This window comes from Brachyhypopomus gauderio, chromosome 2, assembly GCF_052324685.1.
Source record: "Brachyhypopomus gauderio isolate BG-103 chromosome 2, BGAUD_0.2, whole genome shotgun sequence".
Taxonomy (NCBI): Eukaryota; Metazoa; Chordata; class Actinopteri; order Gymnotiformes; family Hypopomidae; genus Brachyhypopomus; species Brachyhypopomus gauderio.
In genome coordinates, this window is record NC_135212.1 from 34,486,523 (window position 1) to 34,513,264 (window position 26,742).

The window sequence follows — 26,742 nt, forward strand, 5'->3', positions numbered from 1 at the left end:
AGGTTGGCAGCGTTTCTGAAAAAGAATAAGTTAATTGATACATCGGTGCAAAAAGCAGGGATTACAGGTTTTTCAGGGTGTATAGAGCATAGTAGCATGATTTGGCACCAGATTCAAACAGCAAGAGCAGAGAGAAGAGATCTACATGTGGTATTCTTAGATCTGGCTAATGCTTTTGGTTCGTTACCGCATGCTCTGTTGTGGAAGGCATTCAATTTTTTTCAGATTCCAGATGAGATTACAAGGTTAGTTAAATCTTATTTTGGAGACATTCAGTTTTGTATCAGCACAGAGGAGTTTGTTACATCTTGGCAACGTCTGGAAGAAGGTATAATGGCAGGGTGCACAATCTCACCATTGGCATTTACAATGGCAATGGAGGTGATTATTAGGGCTTCTAAGTGGGTTGTAGGTGGGGAGAGGCTGCATGATGGCACCCGGCTCCCACCGATTAGGGCATACATGGATGACATGACTACATTAACGACAACTGTTCCATGTACTCGGCGGCTGTTGGAGAAGCTAGGTGATAATCTTAGGCTGGCTAGGATGAAGGTTAAACCCAGTAAGTCTAGGAGTGTTTCAATTGTGAAAGGGAAGTTGACACAAGAAAAGTATGTGATGGAGGGAGAAGTAATACCGTCTATACTGGAGAAATCAGTTAAGAGTCTAGGTAGGTGGTACACCGCAGCACTGAATGACAAAGAGCAGGTTGTAGTTAAGGAAGGAATTGGGTGAGGCTATTAATAGTATCGATAAGTCCTTTTTGCCAGGTAAATTAAAGTTGTGGTGTTTGCAGTTTGGATTGTTGCCTCGTCTAAGGTGGCCACTGACAGTGTATGATATTCCGATGACTGAAGTTGAGAGGTTAGAAAGGATTGTTAATAAGGCTGTAAGAAAATGGCTTGGGGTTCCACATTGTCTTAGTAGTGTGGCATGGTTTGGGAGAGGAGTGCTAGAACTGCCACTAACAAGCTTAGTTGAGGAGTTTAAATGTGCCAAGGTAGGCAGAGAAATGTTGATAGGGTTGAAAGATGCACTGATTAAAGCAGCGGCACCAGTGACACATACAGGAAGAAAGTGGAATTCCCAAGAGGCAACTCAGGCAGCAAAGAAGGCATTAGAGCATAGAGATGTTGTAGGGCAGGTGCAAAATGGGAGGGCAGGACTAGGGTCAGGTGATACATGGAGGGCATTCAGCAAGGCCACATCTCCTGAGAGAAGGCGAATGGTGATTGGTTTTATTCGAGAGCAGGAGGAGGAAGTAAGACGGGCAAAAGCTGCAGGACAGAGTAAGCAGGGTCAGTGGATGAAATGGGAAAGTGTAGAGAAGAGGAGAATCACCTGGCGAGAGTTGTGGGCATTGAGTGCGAGTCGTATAAAGTTTCTTGTGGGAGCTACTTATGAAGTGCTTCCAACTCCACAAAACCTTGGGCAGTGGTTAGGTGAGGATCCAACTTGTAAGCTATGTGCAGGAAGTGGTACATTGAAGCACATCCTGTCTGCATGCAAGGTGAGTTTCACAGGGACGTTATACATGGAGGCATAATCAGGTACTTAAATCATTGGCAGGTGCACTTGATAAGAAGCGGTTGGAAGTTAACACTAGAAGCGCCGCGCCTCATTTACATACTTATACCTAGAAGCGCGGCGGGCCGGTCATCTGACCGATTTCACCACCTCCTACTAGCGCCGTGTTGTTTTCACCTACTTAAAGCGCGCCTCGGGCGGTCAAAAGACCGCTGAGTCTTTACACAGGGGAGCTGGTACTGACACATAATTAACGCTAGATGGCGTTTTGCACAAAAGGAAGAATGAGCCGCCCAAACAAAATATTCGTAATGGTGACATTTGCACGTAACGTCAATATGTTAACAAATTAATGTGACTAAACCTTTTAGAATCAGTGCCTTGTGACCTTGTTCTCAGTAGCTTTCCCATTGTCAGTTTTGTTTAGTTTCATATTGCATTTCCTGGTTTGTGCGAAAACGTAAATGCAAAATATAGTTTCAGTTTTGTTTCTTGGTTAGTGTAATAGTTTGCTTGGTTAGTGTAATAGTTTGCTTATTTGTCTGTGTGTTATTCTGTTGGCATATATGTCACTATATTATCATGTACGTTCGCCACACCACTAACCCACTGGCCCGCACCCCCACTGTGAAGCGTTCACGTCTTTTGTCTTGCTAATGAAACAGACTGCGCTGCAGCCTTCCACCCCCACATCCACAAAAAGCTTGTTCGATACTCAGAGTAGCAAAGTGAAGCCCGTAGACCGAGCTAAAGCAAGTTTGTTTGTATACTCAATGTTACGCCATTTCAAGTTTTAATGTCTAAAAGTTGTGTATGTTAGTGAATTGTAGGCTATGGTGAACATAACAAATCTACAAATAAATGTCTATAATGTTTTGTGTTAGACAAAGAACAAAAAGCATAAATAGGCAAAATAATTACAAAAATATTATAAAAGGTAGGCTATGTACCTTTGCGTAACAAAACGCAAAATTATTAAAATGATACGGATGGCTTCACGAATATAGTTGCCTCTGTCCTCTCTAATGTTCACTTTTTTATCTTGCCTATTGTGTTGCCGTTTCAAATGAGGTGTTTGATCGGTGAATAGCCGATGTGTGATCCCACGTCCTAACGACCGTGTTATCACTGAGCGTTATCACCATTCGGTGATTTACATGTATCGTATATTGCATAAGTTTCGTTCCCCACCTCAAATTAAGTTCTATTTATGTAGTGAATTGTGAACTTGAGAATAAACCTCCGCCGCTGTGGTTAATGTTCATGCACTGTTTGAACAATATTTATTAATTACAGCCAGGTTTTGGAGGTTGTAGAACACAGCTACAGGCCAACAACGGGTGCATCCCGTCTCTCTTTAGCGTATATTGCATAAGTTTCGTTCACCACCTCAAATTAAGTTCCATTTATGTAGTGAATTGTGAACTTGAGAATAAACCTCCACCGCTGTGGTTAATGTTCATTCACTGTTTGAACAATATTTATTAATTAAAGCCAGGTTTTGGAGGTTGTAGAACACAGCTACAGGCCAACAACGGGTGCATCCCGTCTCTCTTTAGCGTATATTGCATAAGTTTCGTTCACCACCTCAAATTAAGTTCCATTTATGTAGTGAATTGTGAACTTGAGAATAAACCTCCACCGCTGTGGTTAATGTTCATGCACTGTTTGAACAATATTTATTAATTACAGCCAGGTTTTGGAGGTTGTAGAACACAGCTACAGGCCAACAACGGGTGCATCCCGTCTCTCTTTAGCGTATATTGCATAAGTTTCGTTCACCACCTCAAATTAAGTTCCCTTTGTTTTGATTTGTGTGTCAGCTTCACACAACTCAACATTCAAAACACAGCTTAGGTGCAGTCTTTGCACATTTGCCACAGACCAGTCGCTTACATGTCTGGCAGATGTCATACGTTTTGTTCCCTGAACATCTGCCGACTTGGCATTGTTTTCTTTTTGAGGGCGGGCAAGGAGCTTCAGGTAAAATTCGCTTTTGTGCCACTGCCCTAGCCGCTTTCGCCATTTTCTGCTGTGCACACAGCTCCTTTACCAACTCGAGAATAAACCCTCGTCTGCTCAGGTTAACGTTCATGCACTGTTTGAACAATATATGTGCATTTATTGCAGCCAGGTCTAGGAGGTTGTAGAAAACCGCGACAGGCCAACAACGGGTGCCTCCCTTCACCGAATACAGTCGTGCCATTTGATCCATAACATCAACGCCACATTTAGTCGTGTTGTAATATGAAACAGTTTCAGGCAGTTTCTTTGCGCCATTATCAATTGAAACTGTCTGATGCATTGAGCTCAGGATGCATACATTTTTTTTAGGTTTTGCCTGGTAAATCGTTAGAGTTATTTTTCCAGCCCGCAACACCTTGGTGGAAAATCTTTCAGACTGTGCCTGTGTACATGGGGGCATCTCACGTCTCATTTTATTCATCGTACCAACAATAGTGGTTTTGTTCGCCAAAAGGGTGTTTGCAAGTGCCAATGAAGTGAAGAAATTGTCAGTCGTTACATTTCTTCCTTTACCCGTGAAAGGCTCCATCAAACACAACACAATATTTTCAGACAACCGTTGACCAGCCGGCCTGCTTTCATCTTTTCCTAGATAGGGAATGGCGTTCAACATATATTTTGTTTCAACATCAGCGGCCACCCAGAACTTAATCCCAAATTTATCGGGTTTATTGGCCATGTACTGAGTGAAACGACAGCGAGCTTTAGTTGGGAACAGTTGCTCATCAACAGTTATGTTCTCACCGGGCGTGTAAGAAGCAATACTGTTTTTCACAAATTTATCAAATATCTCAGAGATCATAGCAAATTTATCAGTCGCAAGGCGGGCAGCCCTTGTGCTCTTGTCATCAAAGCGCAGATAGCGCATGATATCTCTGAATGTCTGTCTAGACATTGTCTCTTTGAAAATGGGATTTCCTAAGTCAGCAGACCAGTATTCATCAAGTTTCATGCTTTTACCGGCTGTTATACCTCTCAAATAAACGAGACCCACAAATGCTTTCAATTCGTCAGCTGTTAGTTTGAACTGAGCATTATTTCGTTCAGCCTCTGCCTCTGTGTATTTCAGAATTGCGCCCCACATTTCTGTGTCAATCAAACACAGTAAGCTGGTCAGTGGACTTTTAATTTTGTCCTTGGCATAACACGTAGGCCCTAGGGTTTCTCTCACAATATTGCACTCTTGTGCTCTACCCCGAGGTTTGCCAGCAGTTTCAAACCACACCGTACCATCTTTGGCCTGAAATGAGTCACCACCACACTCAGTTTCAGAGTCCGATTCTGAATCAGATTCAAGATTCAGATCCATTTCACTTTCGCCCTCTCCATCCGACACTTCACATTGTTCGCCCTCCGATTCCATCTCATCAATATTGCACAGCATGTCCAGCACTTGCTTTGGGGTGTACATGATTCTCTGTGCCATTTTTATAATGCACTATGCAACCTTTCAAACGCCCAAACCGAGGAGTCACGCAAACTGTGTTGCTGTTCGATCACACAAACCGAGCTTTCAAGCAAACTGTGTTGCTGTTCGATCACCCAAATCGAGCTTTCAAGCAAACTGTGTTGCTGTTCAAACGCCCAAACCGAGGAGTCACGCAAACTATGTTGCTGTTCAAACGCCAAAACCGAGCTTTCAAGCAAACTGTGTTGCTGTTCGATCGCCCAAACCGAGCTTTCAAGCAAACTGTGTTGCTGTTCAAACGCCCAAACCGAGGAGTCACGCAAACTATGTTGCTGTTCAAACGCCAAAACCGAGCTTTCAAGCAAACTGTGTTGCTGTTCGATCGCCCAAGCAGAGTTTTCACTCAAACTGTGTAGCCGCGTCCCGACGAATTTATAGCTCACGTTGCCTCATGAATGCTATTGTGAATAAAGTGTTCATAACAGCACCGCCCATGCCATCATCTCAGTTTCGCTCGCAAAGGTATGCATTTACATACGTAACTTGCATTCTGCTTAATTCTTTTGTAATGCCAGTGTGTCAAAAGCAGCCATACATAATGTATGTATCTAACAGCTAGCCCTGGCGAAGAGGGATTATACCCGAGAGATCATTTTCTTTTGAGATATTGATAAGTAGGCTAATTACCATTCGCAAAATTCCTGCAAACTACTAAAGCATTTATTAGGCAAAGCAAGACGCTCTCACGGTTTGAAAACCATTGATGTAAACTTATATATAGTATATATTAAATAATATTAATAAATAAAGTATATATTTTAAGACTTTGGAAAGTGAAACACTTTCACTTTCGTTCAACGGACGAATTCCGTTTTGTCTTTACACAATAATCAGTTTGAACTTTGAATAATTTAGTTTTGAAAACTATTGATCTTTATTTAGTTATACTAAATATTAAATGACATACGAATCTTTGCGACACCCGCTGGCAGAAAAGAGAATCACAGTCTTGAAGTGTAGGCGACGACGACAATATTACAGAGATACGAGCGAAATCGATTGAAACTAGCATGTGCAGGGTTTCTTTTAAAATACTAGTTTATTAAAAGGACAATTCTGGGAAAAGTCATGAAAGGAGGGTTCTGAAATTGGATCCAGTGCAAAGATATTATTATTTTTTGTGCTGCTGCGGTCAAGTGACCGGTGCTTGGCGCTTCTAGGTATAATTAGGTCGACCAGAGGCGGCGCTTCTAGTAGACGTCACAGCGGTCAAATGACCGGAGCTTTGGCGCTTCTAGTGTTAATGGCATGCCAGTTGCTAGTTCCAATGGAGTAATTAGGTTTGTGTGTGAGGGGCAGCGTAGCAAGGAGCCAGCACAGTTTTCAAAAGTTGGTGGTAAGTGGGCTGATGCAAGAGATTGGAAACTGTTGGTTGATGTAGGCTGTAAATTGCAGGTTCCAGAGTGTATTGTTGTCACAAACTTGAGGCCAGATGTTGTGTTGTATTCTGAAAGTAAGCGGATAGTGTATTTCATAGAGCTAACTGTTCTATTTGAGGATGAAGTTGATGCAGCATATGAAAGGAAAAGGTTGAAGTATGCAGATTTGGTGGCTGAGATAAGAGAGCGGGGCTGGCAAGCACATATTAGACCTGTAGAGGTAGGGGCTAGGGGTTTCGTGGCGAAGTCTGCCACAAGACTACTGGCTGAGTTTGGATTTAGAGGCTGTGTGATGAGAGCAGTGGTAAAGGAGTTGTCAGCGATAGCTGAGAGATCTAGTCAGTGGGTGTGGCTAAGAATGGCTGAGGTTAGGTGGGGTAAGGATAGTACTTGAAGAGATAAATTGTTTGGTGTGTGTGATGTTGAGAGATGGGTAGGATTGTCACTTGGCTTTTCCGATAGCCGTCGGGTAGCAGGGTTGTTGGTAAATTTTGTGATGGGCTACATTGTGAGCTTGGAGGGGGGTGGGTCTGGGACGCCAGACTCCACTGATGAGCCTTCTGGAGGTGTTGGGGGCTCAATTCATCGAAACACCAACGAAGGGAGGTGCCTTCCTGATGACCCCAAGGAAAAGCTTGCAAGGTATTGTGTGTGTGTGTGTGTCCATGTCACTTTGTTTTGAAGGCCAGTCCAGGTTTGTTTGGTGGTCTGAGTACTTGGCAGTTGAGGCAATGGACCATGAACATAGTGCACTGTGCTTCTGGATCCTTGTCGAGCCAGTATCAGATTGTAGCTGCTGCTGTGTTCTGTTCAAGCAACTAGTGTGTGCATAGGGTGTGTGAAATCTATCTTGTCTTCTTAGTAGTATTGTGTAGGATTATTAGATCATAGTTGTTGGTTAATACATCCTAGCCAAGCCTGTTGCATGACTCCGGATGTTAGGTGCAGGATTTATCATCTTCCTGTATTATGTTACCTCCCACCATTGTCTTTAAACGCGAACACCTAGAGTAGGACTTTGTATCCGCTTGAGTAGCATTAGTTTTAAAAAAATATTTTTCTTAATTGTTTTCTGTGTACTATTATTCAGCTGTTATCCACGGGCGTGCGGCATCAGATTACAATACCCTATTGTCAGTCATAGGTGTTTTTATTGCCCAGCTGTGCGTGTTATAAGTTATATGGAGCCTGCAACTTATGCTAGCTTTGGTTTTTCTTTGGTTTGAGTGTTTCACATTGGTTTTACCGTGTTATCTTTTATTTTGGCTCTAAGCTTTGGTGTTGTGACATTTTTGTGTGTGCACAGCTAGTGCAGTAAGAAGCTCATATAGCTACATCATATGCAAAGCAATTCTATCGACATTACTTACTAGAAATCGGTGGATGTATTTAATTGCCCACGCACCGGTGTATAAATACTGGTTTTATGTATATCTTTAGTTTTATGCTTTGTCATCATAGTATTTTAATATTTGTTACTAAATAAAATTATTGATGTGTGGAGCAGCTTGCCTAACTCATTTATTTGGGTATCTGTGGTGTGGGAACCTCCACCCGGTCACACATGACACCTGTCATTCACACCAAAGAGTTCAATCTTTGTCTCATCAGACCAGAAAATTTTGTTTCTCTGTGGTTGGCTCAATTCTCTCTCCAAGCTGGTGCTCGCAAAAACACTTTTTACTGTGCTGTTCTGGCACCACCCTCACCACCCTGTCAAACTTTTTCTCGTATTCCATGGTTTCCTTGTGTTCCTTTGTTTATTTTGCCATGTGCTCTGTAATTTGTAGTCCAGCAGCTCTGGGGGGTATTCTAGAAAGCGGGTTTAACAAACTCTAAACTTAACCCTGAACTCTGAGTTGTCTTACCCCGATCTGACATACTCAGAGTTTTCGGTTCCAAAACAGCTGATTGGAGTTAAAGTAATCAGGTTCGCTCAACTCTGAGTAGGTTGACCCAGACAGAAGCGCGTTCATGCGTAACTATGAAAGGCATTCTTAATGGAACGCAGATAAATAGGATTTATCATGGACTTAAACGCGAAAATCAGCCGAACATCGTATTTCACACCACTGTAGCTTGAAGTATTAATGACTGCGTATGCAGAATATTTAGATATTATTAAACGTAAATGTAATACTGCGGTAGCTGCTAGAGAAAGGCAGTCATCATGTCAAAAAATTGCCAACAGAGTTAATGCGTGAGTGAAAATGATATTTTTATATTTAGCAGAAGGGTGCGATCATATTATTATTTTCTCCACCTTTATAATATTGTATTGAGTTTGTAAATTTTTTTTTTTATTAAACACTTACTAATTCCAGGTCTAATCTGAGTGGTGTGAAACACACATGGCATCAGATAAAAATGAAGTATAAGAATATTGTACAAAGTGGTATGGCTGTACATAACTATATCTTCTTAAAATATTTTCTAAAATATATTTATTTACAGGAAAAATGAAATAATGAATCATAACAGTGAATTTGACTGTAATGTATATTAAAAGGTTACAGGGTGGATGGTGGGGTGGGTGGTGGTGCATGATTTAATGTGGAAAGCAGTGATTGCAGATGGAGTCTCTGACAACTCCACCATCTCTGTTGTCACCCACATGCATGTAAGGTTCCTCATCTGTGGGCATGTCAGAGATGGTAGGCTGTCGCTCTTCATGGATGATTGCAATGTTGTGTAATACCACATATGCCATTATTATGTGGCACGCCCTATCAGGGGTTACTCTGAGCCCCTTCAGGGACTGGAACCTGGCCTCAAGGATTCCTAGGGTCATTTAAATTCTTGCCCTGGTTTTGCTGTGGGCCTGATTGTAGCGGGACTGTGGTCCAGGTGCAGGATCTGAATAGGGAGTCATAAGGTGGGCCTATAGGACAGGCAGGGATACCCTCTGTCTCCATGAAGGAGGCCGTCATAGTGTCCTATAATCACACTAGGGTTTGCAATGATTTAACTATTACACTGCATGTGAATAACTAGCATAACTACCTCAGGCCTACTCTATTCAGATTTGTTGTACAGTGTGGAATCATACACGGATCCTGGCCATCTGGCTTTAACATTTGTGATGAGGGGGGAAGCATCACATGATCTTGATGGGGAGAACGGTCAGTTCAATTCAATTCAACTTTATTGTCAGTATGCTGAAACAGGGTTGTACAGCACAACGAAACACTTTTAGGCTAGGCTTCAGTGCAATTACATACTACAAAATATCACAGCAGCAATTACATACAACATAGTGCAGGACAACATAGTGCAAGACGGTCATGGTGCAAGCCAGGCAATAGACATTAAATAAGCAAGGTAAAAAAAAATGTAAAATAGATAACAGTATAAGGTATGAAATATAAAAATATAAGTACAATATGTACAGTGAGTGGGTGTGAGGTAGGTAAATGGGACAGGGATAAAGTGCATGGTGCCAAATGGCTGGTGGACTGGTTATTTTTGTTACCATTAAAGATAAGTACATTATTCATTAAGTATTATAAAGGTTAGTACCTGTACATTAATGCTATGGATGGATTTTCTGATTATGTAATCGCCTTAATGTTCTAATGGTGCTGGAATAGGTAGCATATCAATGCATCCAATCACTCTAGGAAATCTTTAAAATGTAAATGGAATGAAGTTTGTTATATACTGCTTCTCCTTTGCTTAATTTCTTTATTGTCCTTGTGAATTAAAGACAAACCAACGATGCTGTGGAATTCATCTTTGATGTCCATAACTGGCTTATGCCCAGGAAACACCACCAAACTGGGCATTAGTCAATTTAATGCCAGACATAGTTTTCGGACAGACCGACATACAGTAGCTTTGCTGACAGATCCCACATCTCCTACATTATAAAAAAAAAAACTTCCACTAGCAAAAAACGAAGAGCGATGTATAACAACCTGGAGAGAATTTAGGGCTGATCCGCGATGTGTAATATTTGAAATGTGACTCCTAATAATGTTATTGATGTAAGTAATGGATTGTGCTGAAAAACGATAATGTTCATTAAAAAATAATCGGAAAATGATAGGCCTATGTCTATTCGGGGTTTTATAAGGCGTTCCCGACGAAGAACTCAGCGAATAAACTGAGCTTCAATATCCACATGATCCTCGAGGAAAGGACACGTCATGATGACGTGTTTGTAACTCTGGTTCAGGTCCAAGTTAACCTGCCAGCGAGCAGGTTAGCATCAGAGCATAAGTTGCTATAGTAACTGACTCGGGTTCTCTCTAAGCTCGGTTTCTGGAACGCAAAACCTCGAGTTTCCGTGAACTATGAGTTAACTTACCCGGTTTTCTCGCTTGGAATACCCCCCTGATCTGTAACTCGGCCCCCTAGTTAGCTATCCCATGTGCTCTGAGTTACTTCCTTGTTTGCATCTGTATTTAGCCTCTGTTTTCATTTAGTCTTCGTTGTTTGTTCTGCCAGTATTCCTATTCCACAGCTGTTGCATTGATTCTAGCCTCTCTCTGTATTTTTTGTATTCTGTTTTGTTCTTAGCCTGACTACCTTCATAATGAGCAGTATGTTTTGTGTGAAGATTCAGTCAACATCTCAGTGTTTGCATCTGATTCTGAATCACTACACTGATAAGGTGTTAGACACAGCCAGGCTCTGATGTTTTGAATGCCTATGGTGATAGTCAAGTACTTGTCCTTGCAACTCCAGAGCAGCATGGAACCCTGATAATAAACATTCCAGGGGAAATCCTCCAGCATCCTCAAGGCTGGGAATCCCTGGGTTGGAGGAGTCCATGACAAGAGAGTGGTGCAAACTTGAAACATTTGTTAATACGATGTACACAAACAAAGCAGCAAACACAAAGTGACAATTCAACAACCAATAACAGGGGCCAAACACAAAGGTTTAAATACACACACTAACCAGGGACATGTGAAACAGAAGGCAGACTAACGGAGAGAGTGGCATCAGCAAAACAACCGTGACAGGCACACTGTACCAAGGGCTCCTATACAGAGAGGGTTTGTGCCGTATCATTACAGAAGGATGTTGTAAGTCAATCCAAGCAGAAATTTAATGTGATTTGCATGTATTACACTCAACTATTGGCACGTGATTTCCCACTTCTCCATTTTCAATGTAACCAATGGCCTTGTTTTCATCATGACCCTGCTGGTGCACACAAGGCCTCCTCTTCCTGTTTGCGAATTGCCCTCTTTCTGATGTGGCTTTATGATACGCCTGACTGGCGACCTGATTTTACACTTTGCACTTGGCCAATCTCACCCCTGAGTTCTAAATATCTGACACTGTAAAAACTAATAATTACTGAACTCACTTGAACTGCACTTTCAAAAACTTAAGAGGGAGTGTGAGATCTGTTGTCACTCCCCTAGCCCACCACCAGAGGTCCTCATCACCTACAGTAGAGACCACTCTTGAACTGTTGCACTTTATGGCTGATTGTCTCCTATTTATACTTGCCTGTATCAACATCCCATTGCAAAGTATTGCCTACTCATTCTGAGAATATACTGAGTTGTTTCTAAGTGAAATTTTGTTTGCCTACCTTTTGATTGTATTACTGACTGTCTTTTGACTTCTGCCTTTGTCTCGCCCCTCTTGTACCTTTTACATGCTCCCTGGATTGCTCATTCTGGTCTGCGCTCTTAATTTCTGGCCCTGGACATCTACGTAGTGTTTCTGTCTACTACCTCGCCCCCTGGGATTTCAGCCCGTTCTGCTATTCTGTTGCAGACTTGGACTGCCTTCTTCATACTCAGCCTTTTACATTGTCCCATTATTTAATTACTTATGGACCCTTATTCTTGTTCTGAGTACCTGGTGTTACTCAATTCAATTCAATCTTAAATATTCAATTCAATTCAAATATACTTCAATACATATAGTTAATTATCTTGTCCAATAAAATTACCTGATATTCTCAAATAAGTGAGACAGATTTATTTAACAGATACCTAAAAACCATAGATTATCTCAAAGCAGAAACTATTTTAACTTAGAATTTCACTGGGGTTATCTTTTTTTTTACACCAGTGTTTATGCAAATTCTCCCAATTCAGTTTGTGAGTAATGATACATGAAGATCTGTATACAGAGTAAACAGAAGGGGGAGGGCTAACCTCCTCTTCCTTCTCCTCCTCACCGGAGCGCTCGGTGAACGCCGAGTGGACCAACGGGATGGGGCTGTCCACTTCTTCCTCAGGCTTCTCGTCCGACGTCTGGGGAGCTGCAGACACGGGGGAAGGGCAGCTGTCTTCGCCCTCACTCTCCTCCTCCTCGGATTCACCGCTCCCGAACTCCTCCTCGGGGGTTGTCATGACGAGAGCGCCTACACTCACGTATAGCGGCGCATCCGACTCCTCTTCGGGGTCTTCACTCCCGGACTCATGGTCGGGAGGGGTGAGGGCAAAGGTGCCTACACCCACCGCTAGGGACTCACCAGACTCCTTCTTCTTGGGAAGTACCAAAAGCGGTGCGCTCCTCTCCTCCGACTCACAGCTGCCCACAGCACTGGGTGGCAAGGTGATGATCTGAACAGTGGAGAGGAGTTACTGCAATGTCCATCACTGCAGGTGGTCTAGTGAAGACCAGGTCTAAGACATTGCCTGCTCTGTGTGTTGGAGAAGACTGGGTGAGGTTGAGGTTGAATGATGACAGCAGGGGAAGAACGCCAGATGATTGTAGTTTATCTGTTGGGAGGTTGAAGTCACCAAGCAGAAGAAGAGGAGTTTCATCATTAGGGAGGACGCTCAGAAGTGTGTCCAATTCCTCAGTGAAGTTACCTAGGGTGCAGGGTGGACGATAAACAACAATGATGTGAAGTGTGGTTGGGAAGCATACAGTGACAGCATGATACTCAAATGTTGAGATGGTAATTTGTGGGAAAGTGCAAGGAGAAAAGCGCCAGCAACTGGACAGAAGCAATCCAGTGCCACCTCCCCTTCCAGTCTGTCTTGGAGAGTGCGAGAAGGAAAATGCAGATGACAGGGCAGCAGGAGTAGCAGAGTTCTCTGGGGTGATCCATGTCTCTGTTAGGGCCAAGAAGTCAAGGGACTGATGAGCTGCAATGGCTGTGATGAAGTCTGCTTTCTGGACTGCAGACTGGCAGTTCCAGAGCCCCCCGGTCGCAATGATCGGGGTGTTTGTTGAGAGTGGAGGGTAGATGAGGTTACTGGTAGTGCGTTTTCTGCAGTGATGTTTGAATTGACGGCAACTATAGGGAGTAAGAACAGGGATGGAAAAACATGATGAATAAATGAATGAAGGTAGTATATGAAGGTGTGATACTTAACCAAAAAATTAAGATGGGCTTCAGTTGATTGAAGAGTAGAGGATGTCTCTAACCGCTACAGACAGCCACTTATTTAAACAGCAGCAGTCAATATGTGGTCCCGCCTCCTCAGTTATTCACACTTCCTAACCCGAAACTAAGACAGCTGAATTCACTAATGACAACAATAGATACCAAGTAGACTACAGACTAGCAGAATCAAGCTGAAAGTAATGTAATCCAAGGCCTACCTTAAAACCAGAAGACAATCCCAAGAAAAACACAGCACAACTAATTCCAATCAGAAATGGAATTAGGAATTGGAATTTCTGTAACGCGTGGAATGGAATTTCTGTAACGCGTTGTGGAGGAGACAGACACAACGACGTTCACGGTGAAACATAAACTTTAATCACAAGAACACGGAAAGCCCAGCACAAACGGTGCAAGCACGCAACTGCGGAACTGCGGTATTTACAGAACTATGCAATCAAGAAATCGGAAAAAAAATTTAAAGATACTAAAGAATTTGTTTATGCAGTTCCATAGGGATTGAAATTTTCAGGTAGCATTTCAAAATTGCTGCTGTGACTGGAAAAGGGCGGTAAAACGTGTTACCACTATTTGTATTTATACAAAAACATAAAACATGAATATGTAATTAACATTTTGTATAAATCACTGGACCTTCATGTTACATCTCCTATTCAGATGGTGTCAAAGTGCTTTAGAAGGAACTTTACCCATAAGGTGCTTCTTAGTATTCTGCTCTGGCCGAAATATAATTATAAAACATTTGGGAGCAAAAATACAAAAGATTAATCCAAAGCTTGAGGCCAGAATGGCAAATATCTCCACAGCTACAGTGAATTTTCCAGGAGAGCTGACATAAGCTGGAATAAAGGTGATCCAAACTGCACAGAATATAAGCATGCTGAATGTGATGAATTTGGCTTCATTAAAGTTATCAGGCAGCTTCCGTGCTAGAAAAGCCAATATAAAGCATAAAAGAGCCAGGAGTCCTATATAACCCAGAACAGCCCAAAAACCTACAGCAGAACCTAAACCACATTCCAAGATGATCTTTTCCTTGTATTGATTTCTGAAAGGAAAAGGAGGTGAAATGTTTAACCAAAGCACACAAATAATGACCTGTATAAGAGTGAAGGCAAGAACACTGAGTCTCTGCTGTAGAGGCCCAAACCATTTCATGACATTACTGCCTGGAAGTGTAGCCCTGAAGGCCATTAACACCACTATTGTTTTCCCCAGAACACAGGAGATGCAGAGGACGAAGGTGATCCCAAACGCTGTGTGGCGCAGCATACAGGACCACTCAGAGGGCGGTCCAATGAAAGTAAGTGAACAGAGGAAACACAGAATCAGAGAGAAGAGCAGCAGGAAGCTCAGCTCTGAGTTGTTGGCTCTGACGATGGGAGACGTCCTGTGACTGTAGAAGACAGCAGCTATGCATACTGCCATGAAGGCCCCAGTGATGGAAAACATTGTCAGAATGATGGCTAGAGTGTCATCCCAAGACAGGAACTCAACAGGTTTGGAGAGGCAGCTGTCTTGTTTGGTGTTTGGCCAGAACTCAGGAGGGCAGCGCAGACAATTCAAAGAGTCTGAAAGATTAGAAAAAAAAGCAAAGTTTGAATAGTCTGAACCCTACAGTAGGAGTTTACATAACAGTGCACATTACATGGATCATGAAAATAGCAATTATCTCCAATAAAAGAGTTTTACCCAGGACCATAATTCAACTAACTGTCTGGTGTGTCTCAAATGAGGATGGGTTTTCATTTTGAGTCTAGGTTCCCCTTAAGGGTTACTGTGTGATACAATGTTGGTATACTTGGTATGATACAGGTTGTAAAGGCACAGACATGACGGCAAGGGCAGATGTTCGCAGACATAGGAACAGTTTATTACAATTTGTAGTCAGAATAAGCGATGTAAAAACACCAGACGAGGCAAAAAAGCATGCAGTGCTGCACAAATACAGTCTAACTGAAAGACCGAGTAACTGGTTAACAATACATATATATATATTACTCTATTCTATGTTGACACCAGTACAAAGATATGATACAGAACCTGTCTTGTTACTGATCTGTCCCTCTGCACATGGTATACAGTCGTAGCAGCAGACAGGCCTTCCCTTCTGTACAGCTTTCCTGGTGCCTGGAGGACAGCTCTCACTGCACACAGACGCTGGAACCTGGGAATAAAATTAGACACAACTGTATGAAATCCTTTTTTTAAATTTTTTTAATTTTATTTATTTCTTGGGGCTTCCTGTACTTTAAAATATGCTCACATTATTTATTTATGACATTTTAAGAATCAAATGAGGTATGTGTAAACTGGAGAAATTATGAATTATGCAGCTCTGTCCTGGGTTTTAAGACACTCTCCTCTTTTTGGAGTAAGTACTGAGAGTGCAATATTTACTGCATTTGTTTTACCATGTTTCAGAGGTAGACAAATGTAGTGGTAGTCTTGCCCAAGGTCCTCCATTAAAGAGGAAGTTTCACACTACAGTATAGCAACCACAAAGATTGATAATATACAGTGTTATACAATACCTCAGTCTGTCCTCCCACCCAGCTGATAGCACTGCTCATTCTGAACTCCTGTCCTCTCAGTTTGGACGAGTCATAATAGCCCACTGTCACCATATTTAACGTGCCATCATTCTTAAACTGCCAGTTTATGAGCTCATAGACAGCTGCAGGATCTCCATTAGAATCAAAGTTGACTTTATAGCCATTTTTTGTGGTGAAGTTAACTTTCTTGAGCTCGTTGTATAGCTGCAGAAGTAAACAAACAAACAAAAAATACGTCATGGCACTGTGAATTCCCTATACAGACAATACTACTCAGCTATAGATAACAAGTGCCACGTCTACAAATACTGCTTCATCCACCACGAATATGCAAATAGGAACCAATTTTGGAACCAAACTGAGTGACCAATACATAAAAAAATAAAGTAATTTTATACCTGCCATGGTGAAAATTTAATGGTCTTGTCACAGTGTGTATCATTACAAATAACACCGTGGATAGCATGCGCTATGGCATACGTGGCTTTGTACACCATATTAGTGTTACGCAGCTGAGACGTGTCTGTGTATGGGTTCTGTAGCGCGTTGATGTCCTCACTGCCGTCACATTGACGCACGTCCACTGACGCATGTGTTCGACCTTTTAGGCTACAGTTAAAGGAGCGCTCCCAAAATTCCGTTAACAAGTCCGATTTCGATACTTGTGCTAGAGAGAGGTCTAGAAGAAATTCATGAAGACCTGGGATAACTGACCGAGGGACTCCATAACCTAAGGCGCCTGCACACATGTTAAATTTTAGAAAGCCTGGGTCTGTGATCCATGTTTCGCTGCCGATCCACTGAAGCGTAGGCATAGGTTCTCTTGTCAGTTCCTCTAAGAGAAACGTAATGTCACCTGACGCAAGAAACGCTACTATTACTCGGGCCGTTGATCTACGGATGACGTCTGCCACTCTCTTCAGTTTACTACGCGGTTGTGTCCTGTAATAAGCCTCAGAGTACTCCACACAGATCCCCTCCTCCTGCGCAGCCTTTAGAAACGCTGCCATTCCGTAGTTTCCATAGTCTGAGTCGCTGCGCACTGCCCCAATCCATGTCCAACCGAAATACTTCACCATTCTCGCCAGTGCAGCCGCTTGGTGGTAGTCACTGGGTACCGTCCTAAAGAAAGTAGGAAACTGACGTTTATCGCTCAGACAAGCGCAGGTTGCGTAGTGACTGACCTGTAATTTAGTAAGAAACGAGATGTTATATAATAAGCCTGTTGGAGTTTATCTATTAGCCTATTACCTACCTATATATATAAATATAAAAAAATAAAGGGGACACTTAAACAACACAATGTAACTCCAAGTCATCCACACTTCGTGTTCAGATAGGAAGCCACACTGATTGTGAATCAATTTCATCTGCTCTTGTGCAAATGGAACAGACAACAGGTAGAAATGAGAGATTTTCAACTGATTTCAAAGATTTTTATTAACTGAGATCTAGGATGTGTTATTTTAGTGTTCCCTTTATTTTTCTTGAGCAGTATATATATATATATATATATATATATATATATATATATATATATATATATATATATATATATATATATATATATATATATATGCCTACATTAGGCAAAACGTCTGTATAAATCTGTATCTGCAGATAGGATAGAGCCTACGCGAGATAGAGATATTTACCTGTGGAATTCCAAAAAGACCGAAGATTCTGGCCATGCTAATTGACGGAGTGGAAGAAGACTCTCCGACGACACCAGACACAGCGGCAGGTGCAGGTGCTTTTGGGCAGGACTTGCTGTCATTAAAGACGGGGTCCAGGCCGTTCGCAAACTGAAACGCAACTTTAACTGCCATCGGCACGGCAGAGCACGAGTCGTATATCTTGTAGCCCAACGTGACGCCCGACAGGAGATCCGTTCTGTTATTGATTTCGTGAATAGTGAACGCCAAGGCACGTGCGAAGCGCAGCTCCCTGAAATCCATGCTGTTTGGAAACAGGAAAACATGAAAAAAATTAGGAAACTTCAGGCAATCTCAAAGCTTCTGGTGTGCTTATCGTGAGCATTTTATGTGCCATGAACAAAACATAAATACAAAAAAACCATATAATCCTTATTTAATAATTTCATTGTAGTTGTAACATAATGTTGTGGTCTGTGTGCAGTTCACTCTGCCCTCCACAGACCTCCCAGAACACTGCAGCTGTCCTGGTAGCCTGGTGTAGGTGTTCTGTTCTAAGTTCATGTAGTAATGAATGGTGAAGATCCCTCCAATTATAAAATCTCCATTCATAGAAAGACTAGGTATCTGTGGCTCAGCCGACAGTCTGCAGATGACTGGGTTTGCTTTACATCCTGCAGGGCTGAACGCAGTCATCCACAGCACTGATACAAATGGCACAAGACTTGAAGTGTTCTGCATGGTGGGTTTGGTGCCTCCCAGCACTCTGAAGATCTGGACGTCTGATCTATAGTGGTTTAAATAGCAGCCTTGTAGTGAAGGCTTGTCAGTAAATGTGGGTGTGAACTTTGGCAGTGGAGGTGTGGTTATTTATTCATTGTTTTGGTGTGCATTTCATCATTACAACAGAAACAGGATCAAACTACAGCAAGTGTAGATTTTCTAATAAATAATTTCACCCAAAATTACCAAAAAGGAGCAAATGGTTTAGTAAAAATATATAATTAATAAGTAAAGTGCAGCTCACATTACATAAAATTTTAAATGGCTTTTGTAGTCCTCAGATTATGTAGTTTGTGGTCCATACTGCAGGTCCCCCACACTGAGGTCATCATGTTTGAAACAGAAATTTAGTACACAATATCTGAAACTGAGTCAACTAAGCTTCATATGTATTTAGTTTCTTAACTGACAAAAATTGCCAAAAATTGTCTACATACTGTATAACATATTTGTATTAGTGTTATGTTGATCTTTTGTATTGTTACATACATTGTTGGTCTATGTTACATTGATCTTGGTATTAGTATTGTTATGTTAATATTTTGCATTGTTACATTGTTGATCTATTGTTACATTGATCTTTGGTTGTTACAGAATGTGAAAAGACGTGTGCAACAATTGAATGTCCAAACTAGACATCTCTTTAAATGTCCAGTTTGATGATGTCATAACCAGTAATCATAATTACACATCAGTGTGACGGTGAGTGCGGCTGGAAGGACGAGGCACAAATCCACTCCGGCTTTGCACAGACCCACGTTTATTTATTACACACAGCGCGGATGCGCACATTTAACTATGACACGTAGACACATAAACATGTAGACTCAAACAACGATGAGCACAGGACACTGCACATTATATAGTTGGTGTAGGCACTGTATTATCGCAACGCCCAAAGAAAAACAGCTTGCTCCGACCAATAGCCTTCTATTCTAAGAAGCTAACTGCAGCAGAACGCAATTACGGTGTGGGTGACCGTGAGCTGCTGGCTATGCATAAGGCTTTTGGTGAATGGCGTCACTGGCTCGAGGGGGCAAAACACCCGTTTACAGTCGTCACCGATCACAAGAACCTCGAGTACATAAAAACCACCAAACGCATGAACGCTCACCAAGCCCGATGGTCACTGTTCTTCTCCAGATTCGCTTCCAGGTTACGTGCCGGCCTGGGGAGAAGAACCAACGAGCGGATGCGCTATCTAGGTCCTTCCCGGGCAGTAAGGAATCCACCAGTGACAAGCCAGTGTTAAACCCTGAGTGTTTCCTAGGAACCGTGGATTGGGAGATCGACAGGGCGATTGCTGCAGCAAATCCACATCTGAGCTGTCCACCACACCGCAGGTACGTGCCCCCCACACAGTGCACTGCCCTTATCACCTGGGCACACACGTCGGTGGGAACGGGACATCCTGGGGCCTCCAAAACAGCCCAGTTACTGGGAGCCAGGTATTGGTGGCCTGGATTACACCCTGACGTGTTAAACCACGTAGCCTCCTGCACTGTGTGCGCGCAATGCAAGGTGCCGCGTACGCCTCCAGTGGGCAAGCTCCTTCCTCTCCCTGTGCCCGAGCAGCCATGGAGACACTTTGCCCTTGACTTCATCACAATCTCCCCCCGTCGGAAGGTAACACAGTCATATTGGTGGTAACAGACAGGTTCTCAAAGATGGTTCGATTCCTTCCACTACCTAGCCTGCCCACTATGTGGGAGACGGCGGATCTTCTGTTTCGTCACGGTTTCCGGCAGTTCGGTTTGCAGTTTACCTCGCGTGTGTGGTGAGAGTTCCTGTTCCTGAGGTGAGCCACCTGGCCTCATGGTGCAGTCACAACAATCTCTTTTTGAATGTTAAGAAGACGAAGGAGATTGTTGTAGACTTCAGGAGAGCACACACCCAGCATGTGTGGAAGGACACCCATCGGCGCCTGAGGGATGCTATCAGACGGTTCAAACTCAAGGCGGACCGAAGGAGGAGTGAGGCCCCCTCCTACCAGGTGGGTGACAACGTGTGGGTGTCTACCGGCGATGGACGCCTGGGCAGGAGAAGCAAGCTGGGGGAGAGATACCCGGGCCCCTACATTATTCTCAAGCATGTTAACCCGGTAACTTACAAGATCAGCCCGAAGACCGGCGTGCTTCCCGTGCGTTCCATGTGTCCGCCTTGAAACTGTACAGGGAGGGGCAACGTGGTGACAACGGCCATTGTCTCTCCATTGCAGCTGTCTGACGGCCCTGCCTATCTTGTGGAGTGGCTTGTGGACTCCAGGCGTCGCAAGGGACGGATGCAGTACCTGGTGGACTAGGTTGGCTGCGGTCCTAAGGAGCGCTCATGGATTCTGGCCTCCCAGGTTCTGGGCTCATCTCAGACTTTCACAGGGAACATCCGGATTGGCCGGCCCCGAGGAGAACGGGGCGGCCCCGTGGTAGTCGGCAGGAGGGACCTTTGGGGGGGCTCTGTCACGGTGGGGAGGCCGGGCCGTCGCCAGAGGGCGCGTGTCAGTTCGCACTGCCTCACAACACACGCCCCCAAGCACCAAACCACTCCCTCGGTCCCAATCACCACATTACTAGCACCTGTTGTGCTATGTTGTGGCCCTATTTATTTCCACAGGTCATTCGTTCCAGTGATGCACATTGCCCCGCTGGAGCTCAGCTCTGGACCTCCTTCCCTTAGCGGTGCCAATAGATTGGAAGCTACTTAAGTTTGCTGCTTTGCAGTTCTTTGTGTTAGCTATTTTGTTGCTTTTGATGAATGGAGAATAAAGACGATTCAATGCAATCCTCGCCTTCGGCCGCCTCTGTTCCCCGTTACAGAATCTATTAGTCCTCTGAGTGTTTAAGCCTATCCCTGTGAGTGTTGACCCACTGTTGACCCACTGTGGGTGTTTTTGGTGCAGTATGTAGAATTACACTACATTTCTTAGCATTTGCATGCTAATTCCTCAACAACTTATGCTATTTTTGTGATACCACTAAAATGGAGCCCAAAATAATTGGTGAGATTATTAAAATAGTAAACTAATTGAATAAAACACAGAGTAAAATGCTTACTGAGCTTACTTGAGTAATGTGGTGGAAATTTGGCGGTTTCTATTTATGTCAGGCTTTTCCACTCATAAATATTCCACAGTAAACTATCCGCTGTATTATAAGAAAATGGAAGTGTTTGGGAATGACAGCAACTCAGCCACGAAGTGGTAGGGCAACTGATGGAGTGGGTGGGGTCAGTGGATGTTGAAGCGCATAGTGCAAAGTGGTTGGCAACTTTCTGCAGTCAGTCATGACAGACATGCAAATATCCAAACCAAGTGCAATGCAAAGCGTTAGATGCAGTGGTGTAAAGCACGCCGCCACTGGACTCTAGAGCAGTGGAGGCATATTCTCTGGAGTGATGAATTGTGCTTCTCCATCTGGCAATCTGGTGGACGAGTCTTGGTTTGGCAGTTCCCAGGAGAACGGTACTTGTCTGACGGCATTGTGCCAAGTGTAAAGTTTGGTGGAGGGGGAATTATGGTGTGGGGTTGTTTTTCAGGAGCTGGACTTGGCCCCTTAGTTCCAATGAAAGGAACTGAATGCTTCAGCATACCAAGACATTTTGCATAATTCCATGCTCCCAACTTTGTGGTTCTTCTTCCTACATGACTGTGCACCAGTGCACAAAGCAAGGTCCATAAAGACATGGATGACAGAGTCTGGTGTGGATGAACTTGACTGGCCTTCACAGAGTCTGGCCTCAACCTGATAGAACACCTTTGGGGTGAATTAGAGCGGAGACGGAGAGCCAGGCCTTATCGTTCAAGAATGGTCCCCATCCCCATAAACACAATCCCCATAAACACACTCCTGAATCTTGTGGACAGACTTCCCAGAAGAGTTGAAGCTGTTCTAGCTATAAAGGGTGGACCAATGTGATATTGAACCCTATAGATCAGGACTGGGAGCTCATGTGATTCAAGGAAGGTGAGCAAATACTTTTGGCAACATAGTTATGTTATGACTCACTTTAGAATTCCTTTTGTGACTCCTTTACAGATTTGTATAAAAATTATATACATTTTACTGGGTTTATGCTTGAATTTCATGATTTACTCATAAGGTCTTTGATTGGGCTCTCGTGATGGGTGCACGCTGCCGCTACCCTTACCGTGTTTTTACCGAAGTTTCGTGTATTGTTGTGTATTATTGTTGTATTATTGTTTCAATTATTATTGTTACAATTATTATTATTGTATTGTATTATTTCACTTTTATTTAGCGCTATGCCTAGTGTGACGGATATACCCACTTTTAAATATACAGTTCAAGGACTTCTTCGGCTACGCCTTCGGGCCCAGTCACTTGAACAACCACCAGCTCTGTCTCGCCATCGGGATATCTCCTGTCTCCCACACCGTAAATATGTCCACCGTGGATCTCGCCGCAGATTTACATTTGATGACAGCAAGCCTATACGATCTCTCTGGACTTCTTTACCGCGACCAGTAAGTAGCCGCTGTGCCCGGTCTATTAATCGGGATGTGTTGGCTACCTTCGCTAGATCGGCTAACAGCGTTCACAGCGTTAACAACTTCAACATCGGAATGCTGAATATCCGCTCTCTCTCTGATAAGAGCCCTCTGGTCTCCGATCTACTCACGGACCATAACTTCGACTTTCTCTGTTTAACGGAGACGTGGCAGCAACCTGGTGATTTTTTTTCAGTTAAATCAGTGCATTCCTTCCGGGTTTGTGTTTACCAGTGAAGCCCGCGTCACAGGGCGAGGGGGCGGTATCGCTATTCTCTATAATGAGAAGTGGAAAGTGTCCAGTGTCATCAGCCATCATTCGAATCTGCTACAATCCAAATTAACGGACCATCTCCTACCATCTTAGCTACAATCTATCGTCCACCTAAGTTCAATGCTGCCTTTTTAAACGACTTTTCAGTGTTTTTAACATCAATCTGCTCTATGACACAGAATCTTATAGTCTTGGGAGACTTTAATATCCACATGGATAATAAAGGTAATACAATTACCAAGGACTTTTTGTCATGCATCAACACATTTGGTCTGCAACAGCTTGTGGATTTTCCAACACACCGCAAAGGGCATACTCTTGATCTCATCTGCTGCTCTGGGATCACTGCTCTGAACTGTGCAGCTATGGAACTTCCCATCTCTGACCACCATCTGATCTCATTCACTGCAACACTACCTGCTGTGAAAGCCAGTCCTCGAGTTATTTCGTTTCGCAACATAAAGAACATTGATCAGACTCAGTTATCATCTGAAATGAGTTCTATACAATGGAACTCCGGTTATGTCTCCCCTGAGTCTCTCTTATGCCAGTATAACACAGAGTTACACTACCTTTTGGATAAATACACCCCACTAAAAACGAAGACAGTTTCATTTGCTTGTACCATGCTTGCGCCATGGTACACCACCGAATTGCGCCACTTAAAATCTAGAGGATGACAGCTCGAGTGCCTGTTCAAGAAAAGTGGACTTACAGCACACAAGGAAATGTACCACAGCCACCTAATGCATTACAAGGAAGCTATTTCTGCTGCAAAATCTGTTTATTATCGGACATTGTTTACGGCTTCTGAGGGCAACACCCACGCTCTTTTCCGTTCTGTAAATAATATGCTCCAACCACCGGTCACATCACATTTACATTTATGGCATTTGGCAGACGCCCTTATCCAGAGCGACTTACATTTTTATCTAATTTTTTATACAAGTGAGCAATTGAGGGTTAAGGGCCTTGCTCAGGGGCACCTCAGTCATGGCCTGGGGATCGAACCTGCGACCCTCCGGTCACAAGACCAGTTCCCTAACCGCTAGGCCATGACTGCCCACCTACTCAATTGCATTCTGTTAAATTATGCAATATGTTTATGACATTTTTTTACTCTAAAATCCAAAACATCCATCAACAGATAACCTCTCGCCACTCAGTTAATGCTACCCCTAAGTTCATTCCTGATCTATTGCTATGCCCTTCTTCCCATCTTATTAAGAAAGCTAAGCCTACAACCTGCATTCTTGATCCCCTTCCAACAAATCTTATCAAAGCCTGCTCATCCTCTCTATGTGCACCTATTACTGCTATTATTCAGTCTTCTCTTTCCACTGGTTCTGTCCCTGCCTCTCTTAACACTAGAGCTCCTAGAGAAGCGAAAATTTTCACAAGGCTTGGTAAGGTCCATGTAGCCCACTCGAGGAGGGTACGGCTCGAGAAAAGAGACCACCTCCCCGTGGCTGCTTGTGCATGGCTGCCTGGCCATGGCATAAATGCGTTCCTGATATCGCGCATGCTCGTTTGTGTGCAAAACAATGGCCGACGCCAGCGTTTAGTGCAAGTTGAAATACCTCGTTTTTGTACACAAACGAATCTTACATTCTAGTCTTGTATTGGCAGTGAATATGTTCATAAAGTTACTTTGTGGAAAGGAAAACTTTAAAGAATAGCCTGTTAAGTTATCTGCATTGTAAACTTCGCATGGGAACAATGTACATCCTAAATTCTGCAATGTGTGATACTGTGAAAGTAAATAGATAATAACAGTGGAAGGAGATGTATATTAATTTAATTAATTTAGTAATGCTGCTTGATCATTTATATATATATAACTACCATCAGTCTGCTTGTCTCATCTAATTTTAATAAAATAAAATAAATAAAATAAAATAAAAATTTCGTCTATAATGGGTTAACCTATTATAGTTGTGTAATATTTTATTGTTTGGACAGAAGCCTGGCATTATGAGGACGAGCAAAGTGATGTAATGGACCCTTTCGTGTTTGGCTTTGAATCTGTGCAAGACATGCACCATTTTATGGCAGAGGTGCTTGACAACTTGTGAATACCAATCAACTGTAAATTGAACAGTGTTTAAAGAGGGTAAGCCATGGGGCTTTTGCAAAAATAAAGTTCTAAATGGAAATCTTTTATTTGTGTTTTCATGTATTTCTACCTGAATTTTATCTGCAAAACATTAAGTTTAATGTGCATTGAAGTTTTCAAATCCTTTGCAAACATCCTTATAATGCCATATGGGATGTTTCGTAAATACAAAGAGTGAAGGTATAACTAGTACATGTAGTTATTTATGTAGAAACGGTAAATTTGCTAAAAATATATATATATATATATATAATACAATTTTAAGCTTCTCATTTATTACTTTTATTTTGAAATTCCTATCAAATTACGCGATACTATAACAGAACTTCACCAGCGCGGTGCAGCCAGGATGAGAGAGCCATGGTGAGAGAGTCTCCCAGTCTCGCGCCGTATACTTTTGGCCCACTCCCCTGCTGTGAAGGGATTAACGCCTATTGTCTTGGTAATGCGGTGGAAGCGGCTTACCACCAAGCTCATACGCCTGCCAAAGCCCTGGCTCTCCCCCAAGCTCATACGACTGCCAAAGCACTGGCTCACCCCCAAGCTCATACAACTTCACGAAAAACTTTTCAAAGTTACAAAGTCGGTATATGTTACCGATACTACAACAAACAACAGAAAATTTGTAGACTCGTGTTTCAAAAGTTACAATTCAAGCGCACGTAGAGACGACAAGTTTCTGTAATGAGTCCCATCAAACTATAAAAATAAATAAAATTGTTTGAATCTTGCTCTTTGTATATTTCCTATACTATACTGTATAATATTTGTTGTAATCGAACACTTTCTGATTCCGCGTTTGAATTCGCGTTTGAAAAGCTAAGAAATTATTAGGCGCAATTAGCTTGATGCTAATGTTATATAGGAAATCTCATATCATGGCTAGCGGAAATTAGCATGATCGCGTTGCATCACTGCATCACTGATAAATGTTGTGATCTAAACAGCAGGCTGGAAAAGGAGAGGAAAAGACAGGAAAACAAATTCATGTGCTGCAAAACAACTTTATTCTGATCAAATATGGATGTCTATTCCGGGTTTCTTGAAGTGGAATGTCCATTCCGGGTGTGGTGAAGTGCGACTCTGGAACAGAAAGAAGAGATTATTGGAGATTATAAAAAGC

General features: G+C 42.8%; 1 protein-coding gene and 1 long non-coding RNA gene across 3 annotated transcripts in view; both read right to left on the reverse strand.

The window, feature by feature from the left end:
* The window catches only part of LOC143508862 (uncharacterized), a 128,446-nt gene that overhangs the window by 7,847 nt on the left and 93,857 nt on the right, over positions 1-26,742 (reverse strand). The window lies entirely within an intron of this gene.
* LOC143501045 (extracellular calcium-sensing receptor-like) lies at positions 9,557-18,711 on the reverse strand. Of its 2 annotated transcripts, XM_076994753.1 has the most exons (6): positions 18,448-18,711; positions 17,943-18,246; positions 16,686-17,471; positions 16,267-16,491; positions 15,776-15,899; positions 9,557-15,303 (listed from the first exon to the last, which is right to left on the reverse strand). In XM_076994753.1, the coding sequence occupies exons 1-6, from the start codon at positions 18,681-18,683 to the stop codon at positions 14,396-14,398; spliced, it is 2,583 nt and encodes an 860-aa protein (XP_076850868.1). In that variant the 5' UTR covers positions 18,684-18,711; the 3' UTR covers positions 9,557-14,395. The 2 variants fall into 2 exon arrangements, with proteins under 2 accessions (XP_076850868.1, XP_076850867.1); XM_076994752.1 differs by lacking the exon at positions 18,448-18,711 and having other exon boundaries at positions 16,686-17,409; positions 17,943-18,143.

Excerpts from the sequence above, each read along its gene's own strand:
- LOC143501045 (XM_076994753.1), bottom strand. The coding sequence starts at position 18,683 with ATGCAGAACACTTCAAGTCTTGTGCCATTTGTATCAGTGCTGTGGATG. Across the intron at positions 18,247-18,447 it reads CAGCTGCAGTGTTCTGGGAG|CATGGATTTCAGGGAGCTGC; the intron begins GTCTGTGGAGGG and ends GTTTCCAAACAG. Across the intron at positions 17,472-17,942 it reads GTCTTTTTGGAATTCCACAG|GTCAGTCACTACGCAACCTG; the intron begins GTAAATATCTCT and ends ACTAAATTACAG.